This window comes from Macaca thibetana, chromosome 7 (genome assembly GCF_024542745.1).
Source record: "Macaca thibetana thibetana isolate TM-01 chromosome 7, ASM2454274v1, whole genome shotgun sequence".
NCBI classification, from domain to species: Eukaryota; Metazoa; Chordata; class Mammalia; order Primates; family Cercopithecidae; genus Macaca; species Macaca thibetana.
This window is the reverse complement of record NC_065584.1, coordinates 14,306,229-14,320,844: the sequence shown is the minus strand read 5'-3', so window position 1 is coordinate 14,320,844 and position 14,616 is coordinate 14,306,229. Positions and strand designations below refer to the sequence as shown.

The window sequence follows — 14,616 nt, the reverse complement described above, 5'->3', positions numbered from 1 at the left end:
TCAATACATTCTTGTTTTGAAGTTCATCTTTTGATCTGTTGAAGTAGCCTTGGAGAGGTAGCAACTTAGGATTTGTTACCTCATTTCTATTACAGGAAGCATAATAGCAGTTACCACATAGGTTACTTTAAAGATTAAGTGAGGTATTCCATAAAAAGAGCTTAGTACAGTGTTTTCACAGTAACAGCTAAGTAATATCATTATCAATCTATCTTAATTCTTAGAATAGCTTCTTTTCCACTTCTACAACTAGAAGTAAACAGAATTGTTACATCTCATGATAGTCTTCCTCTGGATATTTTAGAAGATAAAAGCAATGCTTTTTTTTTTTTTTTTTTTGAGACTGAGTCTCGCTCTGTCGCCCAGGCTGGAGTGCAGCGGTGCGATCTCGGCTCACTACAACTTCTGCCTCCCGGGTTCAAGCGATTCTCCTGCCTCAGCCTCCCAAGTAGCTGGGATTACAGGCGTCCGCCACCACACCTGGCTAATTTTTGTATTTTTAGTAGAGATGGGGTTTCACGATGTTGGCCAGGCTGGTCTCGAACTACTGATCGCGTGATCTGCCTGCCTTGGCCTCCCCAAGTGTTGGAATTACAGGCGTGAGCCACTGAACCTAGCCTATGCTTGGTTTTAAGACAGAAACTTCAACTCTACCACAACTCTGAGTTTGAAAAGCCAGGATATTTGTTCAATGCAGAAGTTCTTCCTTCCTTCTGCCATTTTCCCTCTTTAGTCAGTATTGCCCTCATCCCCAGTCCTATTTTCCTTATACCAAATCACCTGTATGTCAGACTTCATTCATTTTGTATTCCTTGGGGATGGAAGGCACCTACCTGGCCTCAATTGATGTTAATTATTCTATTTTACTTTGAAAGTCATATATACATGGTGATATGTGCAAGCTGTAGTGAAGAACATGTATCTCAATAATTCAAGACAAATGAGATGCCCTAAGTTTACAAAGTCTGCTGTTTTGCCTTCTCCCTCCATCTTTTGAATTTTATTATCAGAGAAAAGATTTTGCTTGTTGAGAAAGCTTCTAACTAAACTTTGTATAATTTTTGTTGTTGCTGTTGTTCGTTTCGAGACATAGTCTGGCTCTGTCGCCCAGGTTGGAGTGCAGTGGTACGATCTCAGCTCACTGAAACCTCTGCCTCCTGGGCTCAAGTTATCCTCCCACCTCAGCCTCCTGAGGAGCTGCAACTATAAGCGTGTGCCACCACTCAGCTAATTTCTTTGTATTTTTTTAAGAGACGTGGCTTTGCATGTTGCCAGGCTTGTCTTGAACTCCTGAGCTCAAGCTATCCGCCCGCCGTGGCCTCCTGAGGAGCTGAGACTATAAGCATGTGCCACCACACTCAGCTAATTTCTTTGTATTTTTTTTAGAAATGTGGTCTTGCCATGTTGCCTGGCTTGTCTTGAACTCCTGAGCTCAAGTTATCCTCCCACCTCAGCCTCCTGAGGAGCTGAGACAATAAGCGTGTGCCACCACACTCAGCTAATTTCTTTGTATTTTTTTTTAAGAGACATGGCTTTGCCACGTTGCCAGGCTTGTCTTGAACTCCTGAGCTCAAGCTATCCGCCTGCCGTGGCCTCCCAAGTGTTGGGATTACAAGCGTGCCAATTTTGCATTATTTTAAATAAAAAGAAATTTAGACATTTAATAGATTCTACTACAAACTAACAGTGCATATTTTAGAGATATCATTTCTAGTTATAGCTACAAGGTACCTGATATTTATTTACATTTTAAAAGTCATATAACAAGCTATAAAATTTATTTATATACAATGTTTTATTTTGGTTTGGTTTTGAGACAGAGTCTCTCGCTCTATCACCCAGGCTGGAGTGCAATAGCAGGATCTCAGCTCACTGTAATCTCCACCTCCCCCGTTCAAGCAATTCTCATGCCTCAGCCACCAGGGTAGCTGGGATTACAGATGTGAGCCACCATGCCTGGCTGATTTTTGTATTTTTAGTAGAGATGGGGTTTCACTATGTTGGTCAGGCTGGTCTCAAACTCCTGGCCTTAAGTGATCTGCCTGCTTCGGCCTCCGAAAGTGCTGGGATTATAGGCATGAGCCATTGTGCCAGGCCAATACAATGTCTTCTAAGTATACAAATAAGGGTGAATAAACATTCCACTTTCAAAGACAAAGAAATACTGGCAACTCCTTAAAATTTTCTTTTCTCTTAATAAACAGGACAAGTAAGAAACAAAAAGATACTTAATTTAGATTAAGAATTTCCAAGTTACCTTAACATTCTGGGTTATATAATTTCCCATAAATTTAATTCTCATTATTACTATACATTTTTATTAATAAATTTTAGATACATAATTCGTTCCTTGATCTAAATTATAAATCAGTGCAGAATAAAAGACTGCCTCTGGATTAAACTTTTTTTGGCTTCAAAAGATGAAGAGCATTAAACTGGCTTTTGAGGATTTTCTAAATTCAACTGATAATCTATTTTAAATCAATGAACCGACAAGTAAACACTTAGTTGATGAGATAGGTTTTCTGACACTGAACTTAAACCGTGAATTAAATGGTAGAGAATTATACCATTTAGACCATATCTAAACTTATTTTTATAAATAACACTTCATATTTTGTTCCTATTCTGGGATTAAGTGCTTTCATTTTGTTTGCAACTCCTAGGGATAAAATTTATTACAACCCCTGCTATCCCACTCCCCCACTTTTTTTTTTTTTTTTTTTAAAGAAAAGGTTACTCAGCTTTCAAAGGTATTAAAAATAATTCCAAACATGTAACTGACAGTGTACTAAGAACAAAGCAGTGTGCTAGGTTCTCAGGTTATTCAAAGATGACCAAGATTTTGATACACAACTTTGGGAGCACACAATACACTAAGTGATAGAGGAAATGAGACAGGTACCTAGGTAATTCCAAAACAAGTTAGAAGATATAAAACCCTAAGAAAAAAAGTGTTTTAGAAATTCTAAGGATGTAGAAAATACTTTTAACCTGGAATGGCTAAGCAAAACAAGGAAAGTAAGCATGTGAGTTTGGTCTTAAAGGTTAGGGTAGGATTTGGACATTTAATGATCAAAACCAAAGATACCCCAGACAAATGAAAAGTGAGAGCAGAAGGTGAGATGTGAAGAGTTTGTAGTCTATATGAAAAATGATTTAAGTTTTAAAACAAAACATGCATTATAATATATATATATATAATATATATATATATATATATGTATTTTTTTTTTGAGACGGAGTCTCACTCTGTCACCCAGGATGGAGTGCAGTAGTGCGATCTCGCTCACTGCAAACTCCACCTCCCAGGTTCAAGTTATTCTGCCTCAGCCTCCTGAGCAGCTGGGACTACAGGCACCCACTACCACGCCCGGCTAATTTTTGTATTTTTAGCAGAGATGGGGTTTCACCATATTGGCCATGGCTGGTCTCGATCTCCTGACCCTATGATTCGCCCACCTTGGCCTTACAAAGTGCTGGGATCATAGCCGTGAGCCACCACGCCCAGCTTATACTTTATATTTTTTAATTTTTATTTTTTTGTTTTTGAGACAGGGTCTCACTCTGTCCCCCAGGTTGCAGTGCAGTGGCATAGTCTTGGTTTACTGCAGACTCCACCTCGCGGGCTCAAGAGATCCTACCACCTCAGCCTCCTGAGTAGCTAGGACTATGGGCATGTGCCACCACGCCCAGCTAATTTTTGTATTTTTTGTAGAGACAGGGTTTCCCCATGTTGGCCAGAATGTTCTCAAACTCCTAGACTCATGCGATCCACCCGCCACGGCCTCCCAAAGTGCTGCAACTACAGGCGTGAGCCACTGTGCCTGGCCTATTTTTATCTTTTTATTAAAAATTTTTTTGTGTGTAGAGACGGGGGTCTTACATTGTTGTCCAGGCTGATCTTGAACTCCTGGACTCAAGCAAGCCACTGGCCTCGGCCTCCCAAAGTGCCAGGATTACAGGCATGCGACACTGTGCCTGGCCTACATATTATACTTCAGAACTGTACTTATAATTTTGAGTAATGTTTTTCAAATGTTATATTTTATTACGATTAGAGATATATAACAACTTCAGAGTCACTTGAACTGAGATTCACAAAACTGAGATTAACTCTTCATCTATGTTGCATGTTTGAAACCTGTATTTACTATTCTGATCTGTTGATAATGGTCTTTAGCTTGGTCCCATTCTTCTCTAGGAAGTCCATTCAGATAAATTTGCTGAAGAGGAAACAATTCTAGACAGAAGTAAAATAAACTACCAACTTGATAGAACTGAGACAGAGGGAAGAGTGTCCATATGTAGACAGTGGAGGCTGGGAAGAGGGAGAAATGGATGAGTGAGTGGGGACAGTAAGTCTTTGCTATTTTGCATTTGTTTCAAGTCACACACTCTTGGAAAGTGACCAAGTTGCTAAGGGAAAAAACGAGGTCATTGCTTTCAGTTGCTTCTCTGGTAGGTTTTTAATTCAATAAAATATAATCACATCCATTATGACTAAAAATATGGGCAAATGCATTACAGAGTCCATTTTGGAACTAAAGTTATAAATAAATTTCATATTGTAAAGATTGAAAAATGCATTTGTGATCAAGATGAAAAAACAAAATCTGCAGTTTGAAGTCTACAGTAAAATGTCTTGCACTGGAAATATGCCTGTAGATGTTGGTGCTAATTCTGGGGTATTTTGCTTTGAGGTCAACAGTATTTATGACAAGGATGGTTAAAGTTCATGAGTTAATCTACAGTTCTCCTAAACAATGAACTTTTCCTCAAAAAATTACCAATGAATGGTATACTCTTACTGTTCTCATATTTTCAGAGCTGTTTACCCAGTATATGCTAAGGTCATTATGAAAAGTCAAAGTGATCAAACAAGTGGTCCTTCTTTGGAGACTCTTCCAATCTAGTCATCTCTTTTGGAATTTTAAATGCTAAGTCTTTTAAATATAGGTACTGCTACCAATCAGGCTTCTTACACTGCAATAGCGGAAAACAACTCTAGTTGGCTTAGAGAAAAGGAATTCATCTGAAAGGACACTGTTAATCCACAGTGTTGCTGGGGAAAGCTGGAGACCCAGCTCAGTAGCCATGGAATAAGGAAGGCTGCAGAATGAGGACTCCACCACACAGAAGCCCAGTGAAGACCCTGAGTTGCCCTGGGACCCTGGCCACTAAAGCTCCTACATTCTGTCCCTGGATAGTGAATGTCATCAATGGCACCACTGCCATGGCCTTCTCTCCTTTTCCACTAGATGTTGCTGCCCCACTCTGCTTCCAGAAAAAATTCTCTATAGTCCCTGCTTTTCTATACCACCAACCCTGACAACAGAAGGCTAGAGAAGAAAGTATATGACCTTTAAGGCTTTTCTACTGGGAGTTGGGCTCTGCCTCCTATGAAGACCTACACAGTGAGACTAGGAAGAAGGTCCTAATGCTGGGCAGCCTGAAAAGTCAAATGACCAATATAGGAATGCTCTCTCTTCAGGAAACCATGGCTGAAACAGTACAAAGCCCCTGTTCTCTGGCTAAGTGCTCTGAAGCAAAGTTTGAGTGAGCTACCCAGATCCCTGACCCCACAGCTTTAAATCTCCTGAGCCCACATGACCCCCCCACCCAAGTCAGGGGTAATGATTTGTTGTTCAGCAACAAATCCGGCTCACAGCTGAGGCTCCTACAAGTTGATGTTTCAATCACTAGTCTTCTGTTTTGCTCCTAAGAGTAGGCCACAGCCTCCCACCCTCATCCCTGGAAGTTGGGTCTCATATTTCTCCCTTCTCCTACCATGCCCAAATTACTGGGCTAGGGTCAGAAGAGCTGGTTACAGCTGAGTTACAGCTTCATGACTTCCAAACCTGGGAAAAGGCTAGTTAATAATCTCTGAGCCCCACCACATTCATAGGCTGACAGGATGACCAATGGAGGTAAGTAACAGCCCTCTGTACCTCAAAGATATGATAAAGTCTCCAGTTCTTTAGGATTGTGGCCTTCTCTTGGTCTCTCTGGTTCTTATGGGCACTGATGTCGTATCTTTATTAATTTTGCGCCAGGCGTGGTGGCTCACGCCTATAATACCAGCACTTTGGGAGGCTGAGGCGGGTGGATCACCTGAGGTCAGGAGCTTGAGACCAGCCTGGCCAACATAGCGGAACCCTGTCTCTACTAAAAATACAAAAAATTACCCAGGCATGGTGGCAGGCGCCTGTAATTCCAGCTACTTGGGGGACTGAGGCAGGAGAATCGCTTGAACCTGGGAGGCCGAGGTTGAAGTGAGCCAAGATTGGGCCATTGCACTCCAGCCTGGGTGACAGAGCGAGACTGTCTCAAAAAAAAAAAAAGAAAAAAAAAGTTAAACTTGTAATCAAAGTAGCATATGCTCATCATTTAAAAAGTCTGGTAGTAACACAATGCTAACCCTAAGCGCCCCCCGCCCCCGACCCCATCCTACATCCCTTCCACTTTCAGTTCTGCTCCCCAGAGGTAACTACTCTCAATTCTTTAGCTCTTTCTTCTAGTATTTACCTCTCTATATTACTATTTTTATTAAATCAATATTCAGTGTTTATAATTAAATAGTGCTTACAGCTGAGCCATGCTGTGTATTAAAATTATATATTCTTTCATATGTAAGGTTAAATTTATCTTGGAAATACTCATTTCTTCTTTTTCCACTTGCTTCATTTTCTATGAACCTATTGCTAATTCTTCATAAATGCACCACAAGAGTCATAAAATCGCTTTGTCATTTGCTATTTAATGTTCAAACATTGAAAGTAACTGATTTCTTCCCAGACACCTCTTTCCTTGGAGCCTTTCACCCTCCCGGTCTGGGCTAGACTGAATGCCCACTAGACCTACTGTGTGGCTGATGCCTGGGATCTCCCTTTGCTTCCTTTCCGTGCTGGACTCCATTTTCTAGATTCTTCACTTCTTTGTTCTTGGTTTGCTTCGTCATTTGGTGGAATACATTCCTAGCAGCTGCCTGAGTGGGGAAGCAGGGGAAATATCCCTACTCAGGCAGTTTTTTGAGGTATGACTGAAAAATGCCTTTATTTAGCCTTACACTTGATTGACTATTTGGCTAAATATAGGATTTTGTGTTTAAAATAATTTTCCATCAGCTTTTGGAAGGCACTACTTCACTGTATTGTGGTATTCAGTTGTTGCTACTGAAAATTTCAATACCATCTGATTCCTATTTCTTTGCATGGAACCTAATTTTTCTCCTCCCTGAAACATTTTAAAATTGTCTCTTTTTCCCTAGTGTTCTGAAAAAGAAACTTTTAATATAGAAATTCCTTTAGTTTTGGAAATATTTCTTATATTACTCCTTAGATACTGTCTTCTCTTCACTTTTCTCTGGTATATATATATCTAAAGCCACTATTTGTTAGATATTAGACCCTGGATGAATACTCTAATTTTCTTATTTGTCTCCACTCATCTCTTCATTATTATTTACTTTCTAGATTTCCTCAACTGTACCTTTCAATGCTTCCATTATATCTTTCATTTCTGCTATCTTATTTTGAAGAGCTCCTGTTTTTACTGTAATAGCATCCTGCTTATGTCTCACTGATTCCATAAAAAGTTCTTTTATATAAGGATATTTTGATTCTACTGAAGTTTTTTTTTTTTTTTTTTTTTGAGACGGAGTCTAGCTCTGTCGCCCGGGCTGGAGTGCAGTGGCCGGATCTCAGCTCACTGCAAGCTCCGCCCCCCGGGTTTATGCCATTCTCCTGTCTCAGCCTCCCGAGTAGCTGGGACTACAGGTGCCCGCCGCCTCGCCCGGCTAGTTTTTTGTATTTTTTAGTAGAGATGGGGTTTCACCGTGTTAGCCAGGATGGTCTCGATCTCCTGACCTCGTGATCCGCCCGTCTCGGCCTCCCAAAGTGCTGGGATTACAGGCTTGAGCCACCGTGCCCGGCCTCTACTGAAGTTTTTCTTCTGCTCCCTTCATTGTCTGTTTCCTCCAGGACTTTGTTCTTTTTGCTCTGATCTCTGTCTCAATTTGGAAGCTTTCCTCAAATGTCCAGTTATCCTTAGATGGGTTTTCATTTGTAAGACTGAGGCAGTAAACAGCTGTCTGAAAGCTCTGCTGCACAGGCAGGCCTGCTGACTGTAGTCTCCTCTGTAAAACAAATGGAAGGCAAGCTGGCTTTTTCATTGTATAACCCCTGAGTGTAATTTCATTGTGGAAACCCAAAACATCAGTATCTGTAAGTATATATACTTTTGAGCTGTTCACCATTTCCAGGACTCCAGTTTCGTCTTGTATTTGTGCCTGGCTGGTATTACAGCAGGGGTTAAGGAAGTAGGTGATTTCACCATAGGGTTTCACATAATTATAGATTTCAACCCTGTGCCGCATCCCTATCCTCCTCTGTAGCTATTTCTAGATTTGGAATCTAATTTCTTTAGAAAATTCAGAAAATTTTAGAAAATCTCAGGTCTCCTGTGTTTTGTTGTGGGGGCAGTTGCAAGTGATAGTAATGCAAGAATAGACAAATGGACCACTGGGACAAAATGGAGACTCAGTACTGATGCATGAATACAATCCATGCATACATAGCAGCTTTAAGAGTGGCACAAATCAGGAAGGGAAATTGATTTTTTCATAGGGAGTACTTGGTTCACTATATGGAGAAGAACAAAACCACATCCTTTTCTAATACCATATATAAAGATGAATTCCAGGGTTGGGGAGAGGGTCTGATCACTCAGTTTTCAGACTTATAATCAACTCTTTTTAATTCTATGCTATGCATATCCCTTCTTTCCAGACTACTTAGTTCCACCTGGCCTGAGCCATGCCAGAGCTCTAACAGGTGAACTGCCTTCCTTCTCCTCAGTAGCCCCCTTTACAGCATCTAATTACAGGCTGCTCCTCTGTTAAGCCAGTAATCAAGTCTCTATCTGCTTTCCATTTTCCAAAATTTCAGCATCTTCTTCCCCATCGTTGTTTTCTTCTTAGGTATCTTTGTCTCTTTGTCCTTGAGAGTTTATATTTGTTTTATTCCTTCACTATAATAATAGTGCTTTGAAGGAAATAAAATTAAACATATTCAATTTGTTATGTTTAAATGAAAATCAAGTGAAGTTAAATCTAGTCCTAAATGCCAGGCCTATAAGTTGAGGCCCTGTTATCTACTTGAGATTGCCTACTGCCTGCTCCTCCCTACTGATACAAAACACAATCTCTGTGTAGACCAAGAACCCCAACCCGCCCGGCTTTTTTTTTTTTTTTTGAGACAGTCTCATTCAGTTGCCCAGGCTTGGAGTGTAGTGGCGTGATCTCGACTTACTGCAACCTCCGCCTCCTAGGTTTAAGCAATTATTGTGCCTCAGCCTCCCTAGTAGCTGGGATTACAGGTACGCACCACCACGCCCAGCTAATTTTTGTAGTTTTTAGTAGAGACGGGGTTTCACCATGTTGGCCAGGCTGGTCTCGAACTCCTGACTTCAGGTGATCTGCCTGCCTTGGCCTCCCAAAGTGCTGGAATTACAGGTGTTTGAACCACTGCACCTGGCCCCAAGAATTCTTTCTTTTATCCACTTGCCAAACCACTCTAGCAGTCTGCCTATACTGCCTTTTTATTTTATTTTTTTGAGATGGAGTCTCACTCTGTCGCCCAGGTTGGAGTATAGTGGCGCAATCTCAGCTCACTGCAAGCTCCGCCTCCTGGGTTCACACCATTCTCCTGCCTTAGCCTCCCAAGTAGCTGGGACTACAGGCACCCACCATCATGCCTGGCTAATTTTTTGTATTTGTAGTAGAGATGAGGGTTTCACCTTGTTAGCCAAGATAGTCTTGATCTCCTGACCTCGTGATCTGCCTGCCTCGGCCGCCCAAAGTGCTGGGGTTACAGGCGTGAGCCACTGTACTCGGCCTTTTTTTTTTTTTTTTTTTTTTTTTTAAGACAAAGTTTCACTCTATCACCTGGGCTGGAGAGGAATGATGCAATCTTGGCTCACTGCCACCTTCCCCTCCTGGTTCAAGAAATTCTAGTGCCTCAGCCTCCTGAGTAGCTGGGATTACAGGTGTGTGACACCACACCCAGCTAATTTTTTTGTATTTTTATTATTTTTTTGAGATGGAGACTCGCTCTGTCGCCCTGGTTGGAGTGCAGTGGTGCAATCTCAGCTCACTGCAAACTCCATCTCCTGGGTTCAAACGATTTTCCTGCCTTGGCCTCCCGAGTAGCTGGGACTAGAAGTGTGTAGCACCATGTCTGGCTAATTTTTGTATTTTTTGGTAGAGATGGGGTTTCACCATGTTGGTCAAGCTGGTCTTAAACTCCTGGCTTCAAGTGATCCATCCACCTTGGCCTCCCAAAGTGCTGGGATTACAAGCGTGAGCCACTATGCCAGGCCAATTTTTTTTTTTTTTTTTTTTTGTAGAGATGAGGTCTCACTATATTGCCCAAGCTGGTCTTGAACTCCTGGGTTCAAGTGATCCTCCTGCCTCAGCCTCCGAAAGTGCTGGGATTACAGGTGTGAGCCACCACACCTGGCCTAGTAAAATTATTTTTTAAACTTAAAGTTATTTTAGAAAAAAACTATGTGGGAGTGAGAGACATATGTTGTGGTGATGATTATAGTTTAGCAGCTAACATTTACTGAATGTTTACTACGTTAACAGGTGCTATTCAGATCATTTAACATATATTATTTCCTTTAATCATCATAGCTTACAGGGTTTACTATCCTTATTTTACAAATGAGAAAAGAGGGGCTTAGGCTATGTGACTCGGTTAAGGTCAAACGAAAGACACAGTAGAGAAGAACTGAAACCCAGTCTGTCTGGTTCTAGAACCTGAACTCTTGAGCTTTATGGTATAAAATCCTACCTCAAGTGACCTAATATTCTTCTTCCTATGGAAATGAGGTAAAAATTATGTTAAAGTTATAGTCTTTTATAAACCTTAATATGAATGTTTCATGGGTATGGGGGAAAGATATGCCCTACATGGGTTACAAAAAACAAAACAAAAATAAATTCTATTTTGAATAACAAAGGGAAAAAGAAGAGCATGTATATTCACATTTAGGGAATATTTGTACACAAGGTTTTTTTTTTTGCTTGTTTTAAGTAACCAGATTAGGTAATGCAAAAAGTATTATTTTATGTCTTTAAATACACTGGATAAAATATAACTTTTAGCTAAACACTAAAAAAAAAAAAAAGAAATTAACTCAAGATAAACTCTAGATAAACAATCAAGTATTACCAAAGATCTTAGACTTGGCTGACAATTTTACTTTGCATCTAAAACTTTAAAAAAACCTGCAAGGTGCGGTGGCTCACGCCTGTAATCCCAGCACTTTGGGAGGTCGAGGCAAGTGGATCACCTGTGGTTAGGAGTTTGAGACTAGCCTGGCCAACATGGTGAAACCCTGTCTCTACTAAAAATACAGAAATTAGCTGGGCATGGTGGCAGGAGCCTGTAATCCCAGCTACTCACAAGGCTGAGGCAGGATAATCACTTGAACCCAGGAAGCGGAGGTTGCAGTGAGCTGAAATTGCGCCATTGCACTTCAGCCTGGGTGACAAGAGCAAGACTCCGTCTTTAAAAACAAACAAACAAAACTTAAAAAACATATATTAAAGAATGTTTTCTCATACAAAGTATATATAATTCTGTTTCTTATTAAAAGCCATCAAAAATAAAAATATTTTCAGAAAATAAAGATTATTATATCTCTTTGGTAATATAGCAAACTTCAAATTTTTCTGTAGAAGCATTTTCTGACAAATTTGGTTTTACAGAAAAAAACAGCAGCTTAAACTGCTACTCTATTTTTGATAACATATTTTTCCTACAGTTTGACATCTAAATAGTCTGTGACTGATATAATGATTCTTACTCTAAACTAATAAAATGTTTTAATGACATTTTGATTGTCGTCATAAAATAAAACATCTATTATAAAAAGATTATGGTAAAGTAAGGTTTTAAAAGATTCTTTATGTAAAATAAATCTCAGCATTTTCCCACTCATGTTTATTCAACGTCTTCTTCTATATAACTTCCCATTTTATTACTAAGATTTTTAAAAAATAGAGCTGAGTTCTCACTATGTTGCCCAGAATAGAGTGCAGTAGCTGTTCACAGGTATGATCTCAGCTCATTGCAGCCCTGAACTCCTGACCTCAAGTGATCTTCCTGCCTCAGCCTCCCAAGTAGATGGAACTACAACCACATACCACTGAGACTGGCTTAATGTTGTTATTTAACTGGGGCTATTTTTCAATTTCTCAAAGCCCTATTGATAGGCTGACTTAAACATATAATACATATTATTTTCAAGTTCAGTACTTAGCTTTCCTTATTTAAATTCATGTCTCTTACTGAGACCATTAATATTCTCTTCTAACTGGCAACTTCTAATGTTCTTTTAGCTAATATGCATTAGCTAAATTAAAAATCTCAAGCAGTCTCCTGTCACATAGCGTATTTTCTTTTAATATATGGTCACAGAAAGCTAAGAATGCACTGTCAAAACAGCAAACTACCTTTGCTCTCCTACAAAAGATCTCTCTCCAGCTCTGAAATGTTAAGATTCTAACATTTACCAACAGATATATACATCTTTTAATGTAACTTTCATGAATTTGTTTGCCTATAACATAAAAAACGTGCTGTCCTAATTTTAAAAAATTTCAGTTTAAATTAAATGAAGAAGGCACATGAATCTAGTGCTAACTGTGTTTTACATGCTGTAGGCTGTGGCTTGATGTACAAGTTGAATCTAAAAATAAGATAAGGAATATTTTAAAATTTAAATCAGAAGCCCTGCCCAATTCTGATTCAACTAAATTCATATCTAAATGTGACTATCTTCATTTTTGTAATGAATTTTTATTCTTATCCAAACATTTAAACATCAACAAGGTACTGAACATAAATATGAGACTCAAAATGTGGGAAACTGGGCTCTTTCAAAGCTCGGGTGGAGAGGGTGTAGGTCGGTAATTATATATTCCCATACCTATCATCTTACATTAGGGAAGGAAGAACCTCAAGTCTCATTTAATGCTCTTAAATCACTAGTATTGAATGCTTGATTTTAATAGTAAATAAAGAACCACATTAATACTGACCCTCAATCTGTCTCAGATGTCATAAATGAAGGTTCAAAAAAACTGACCCTGTAATATCCCAAACACTGAAATCATAGAATATACTAGTTGTGTTTTCAATTTGGAAGATCAATACATAATTCTAGAAATCAGAATTAAAAACCAGAACTTCATACCTTGTGCAAGCATGTTAAATTCCAAGAACAGTGCTATGTGGTAAAGTTCCATGGCTTCTTCTGCCCTGGTCATGTTTGGCTTCCCTGCGACGAGAGCCTGAACTTCACTGAGACTCCCCACAGAGGGGCTACAGTGCAAAACAGAGAGGTCCACCACGTCGGTATACATACAGTGTAATATCACTTTTGCATATTTTTTTGGTATAATGGACTCATCTAATATAATTCTTGTGGGAGTCCTCAAAGTTCGGTCTGTGATTTCTTCACCAGTTCGTATCCTCCTTTGTAATAAATTTCGAAAAAATGGGGACCGTGCAGAAATAACAGCCTTGTGGGCTTTGAGCTCTTCATCTAAACAGTTCTGATTTCCACCAAAAGCTTCAACCAGTTCCGAGTCTGAAGAAAAACTAAGGACGACATCATAATAACACATGTAATCAAAGAGTCCACGCATATCTACATCAAGGGAATTTGGTGTTCCAAATTCTTCACTAAGCTGAACAAGGATATCGACATTTTGAAACCTTGAGTCCTCCATTCCAAACTCTCCTGTATAAAGGTAGTGTAACAAAGCAGAAAACATGGGCATATCAATACCAGCTGTATTGATGTCCATTATTATCTCTGCCCCATACTCAGGTGAGGAAGAAAGCAGTGTTTTAAAAAATGGACACCTTGCTGCCAAAATGGCACGATGAACAGGAAAACAAGTTTCTTGAAATATTAAGTCTACATCAGTACAATACTTGTACTCATAAAGATCAGCCATATCTTTCTGCAATGTCCGGGCTTCTGGTCTAGCCAAACTGGCTTGTAGAGAAAGCTCCTTTAATGCTGACGTTCCCTCATATTCCTCCACTAATGCATTGACATCTCTAACATCCCACCCAGAGAGGAGTTCTCGCATCTGCTTGGCATGATCGGCAGACCTATTAGATTTCCGACGCTTAATAAACTTCTTTTTGAGGGTGGCAAGGCCAGAGGTTCTCTTTTTTTTGTCTTGTGGTTTCTCATAGCCATGGTCAAGGCTATACAATTTTGATTCGCAACCATAGCCTTGCTGAGAATAGGATGATGTCCCTAAGAAGAAAATTAAACAAATAAAAATTTGTTTCTTTTTTCTTAACATTCATTATCAACGTTTACTTTAACATTTTTCATGCTGAAAAACTCTGTAAGCAGACATTACCGAACCACTCAAAATTGCATTTGTTTTTTTATAAAGGAAGATAAAAAGTTCAAATAACTCATTTTAGTTTTCAATTTAATTCAATTTCACTTTTAGAGATGGAGTCTCACTCTGTTGCCCAAGCTGGAGTGCAGTGGCAAGATCATAGCTCATAGCAGCCT

The 14,616-nt window shown here is 39.6% G+C and overlaps 2 protein-coding genes across 5 annotated transcripts in view; both read right to left on the bottom strand.

Moving 5' to 3' along the window:
- LGMN (legumain) overlaps window positions 1-14,616 on the bottom strand; it is a 1,022,235-nt gene that overhangs the window by 580,968 nt on the left and 426,651 nt on the right. The window lies entirely within an intron of this gene.
- BTBD7 (BTB domain containing 7) overlaps window positions 1-14,616 on the bottom strand; it is a 106,464-nt gene that overhangs the window by 48,936 nt on the left and 42,912 nt on the right. For all 4 annotated transcript variants that reach the window (XM_050799012.1, XM_050799011.1, XM_050799014.1 and 1 more), the window contains one exon: window positions 13,267-14,346. In XM_050799012.1, the coding sequence (XP_050654969.1) occupies window positions 13,267-14,346 (1,080 nt within the window). The remainder of the gene's footprint in view (window positions 1-13,266; window positions 14,347-14,616) is intronic.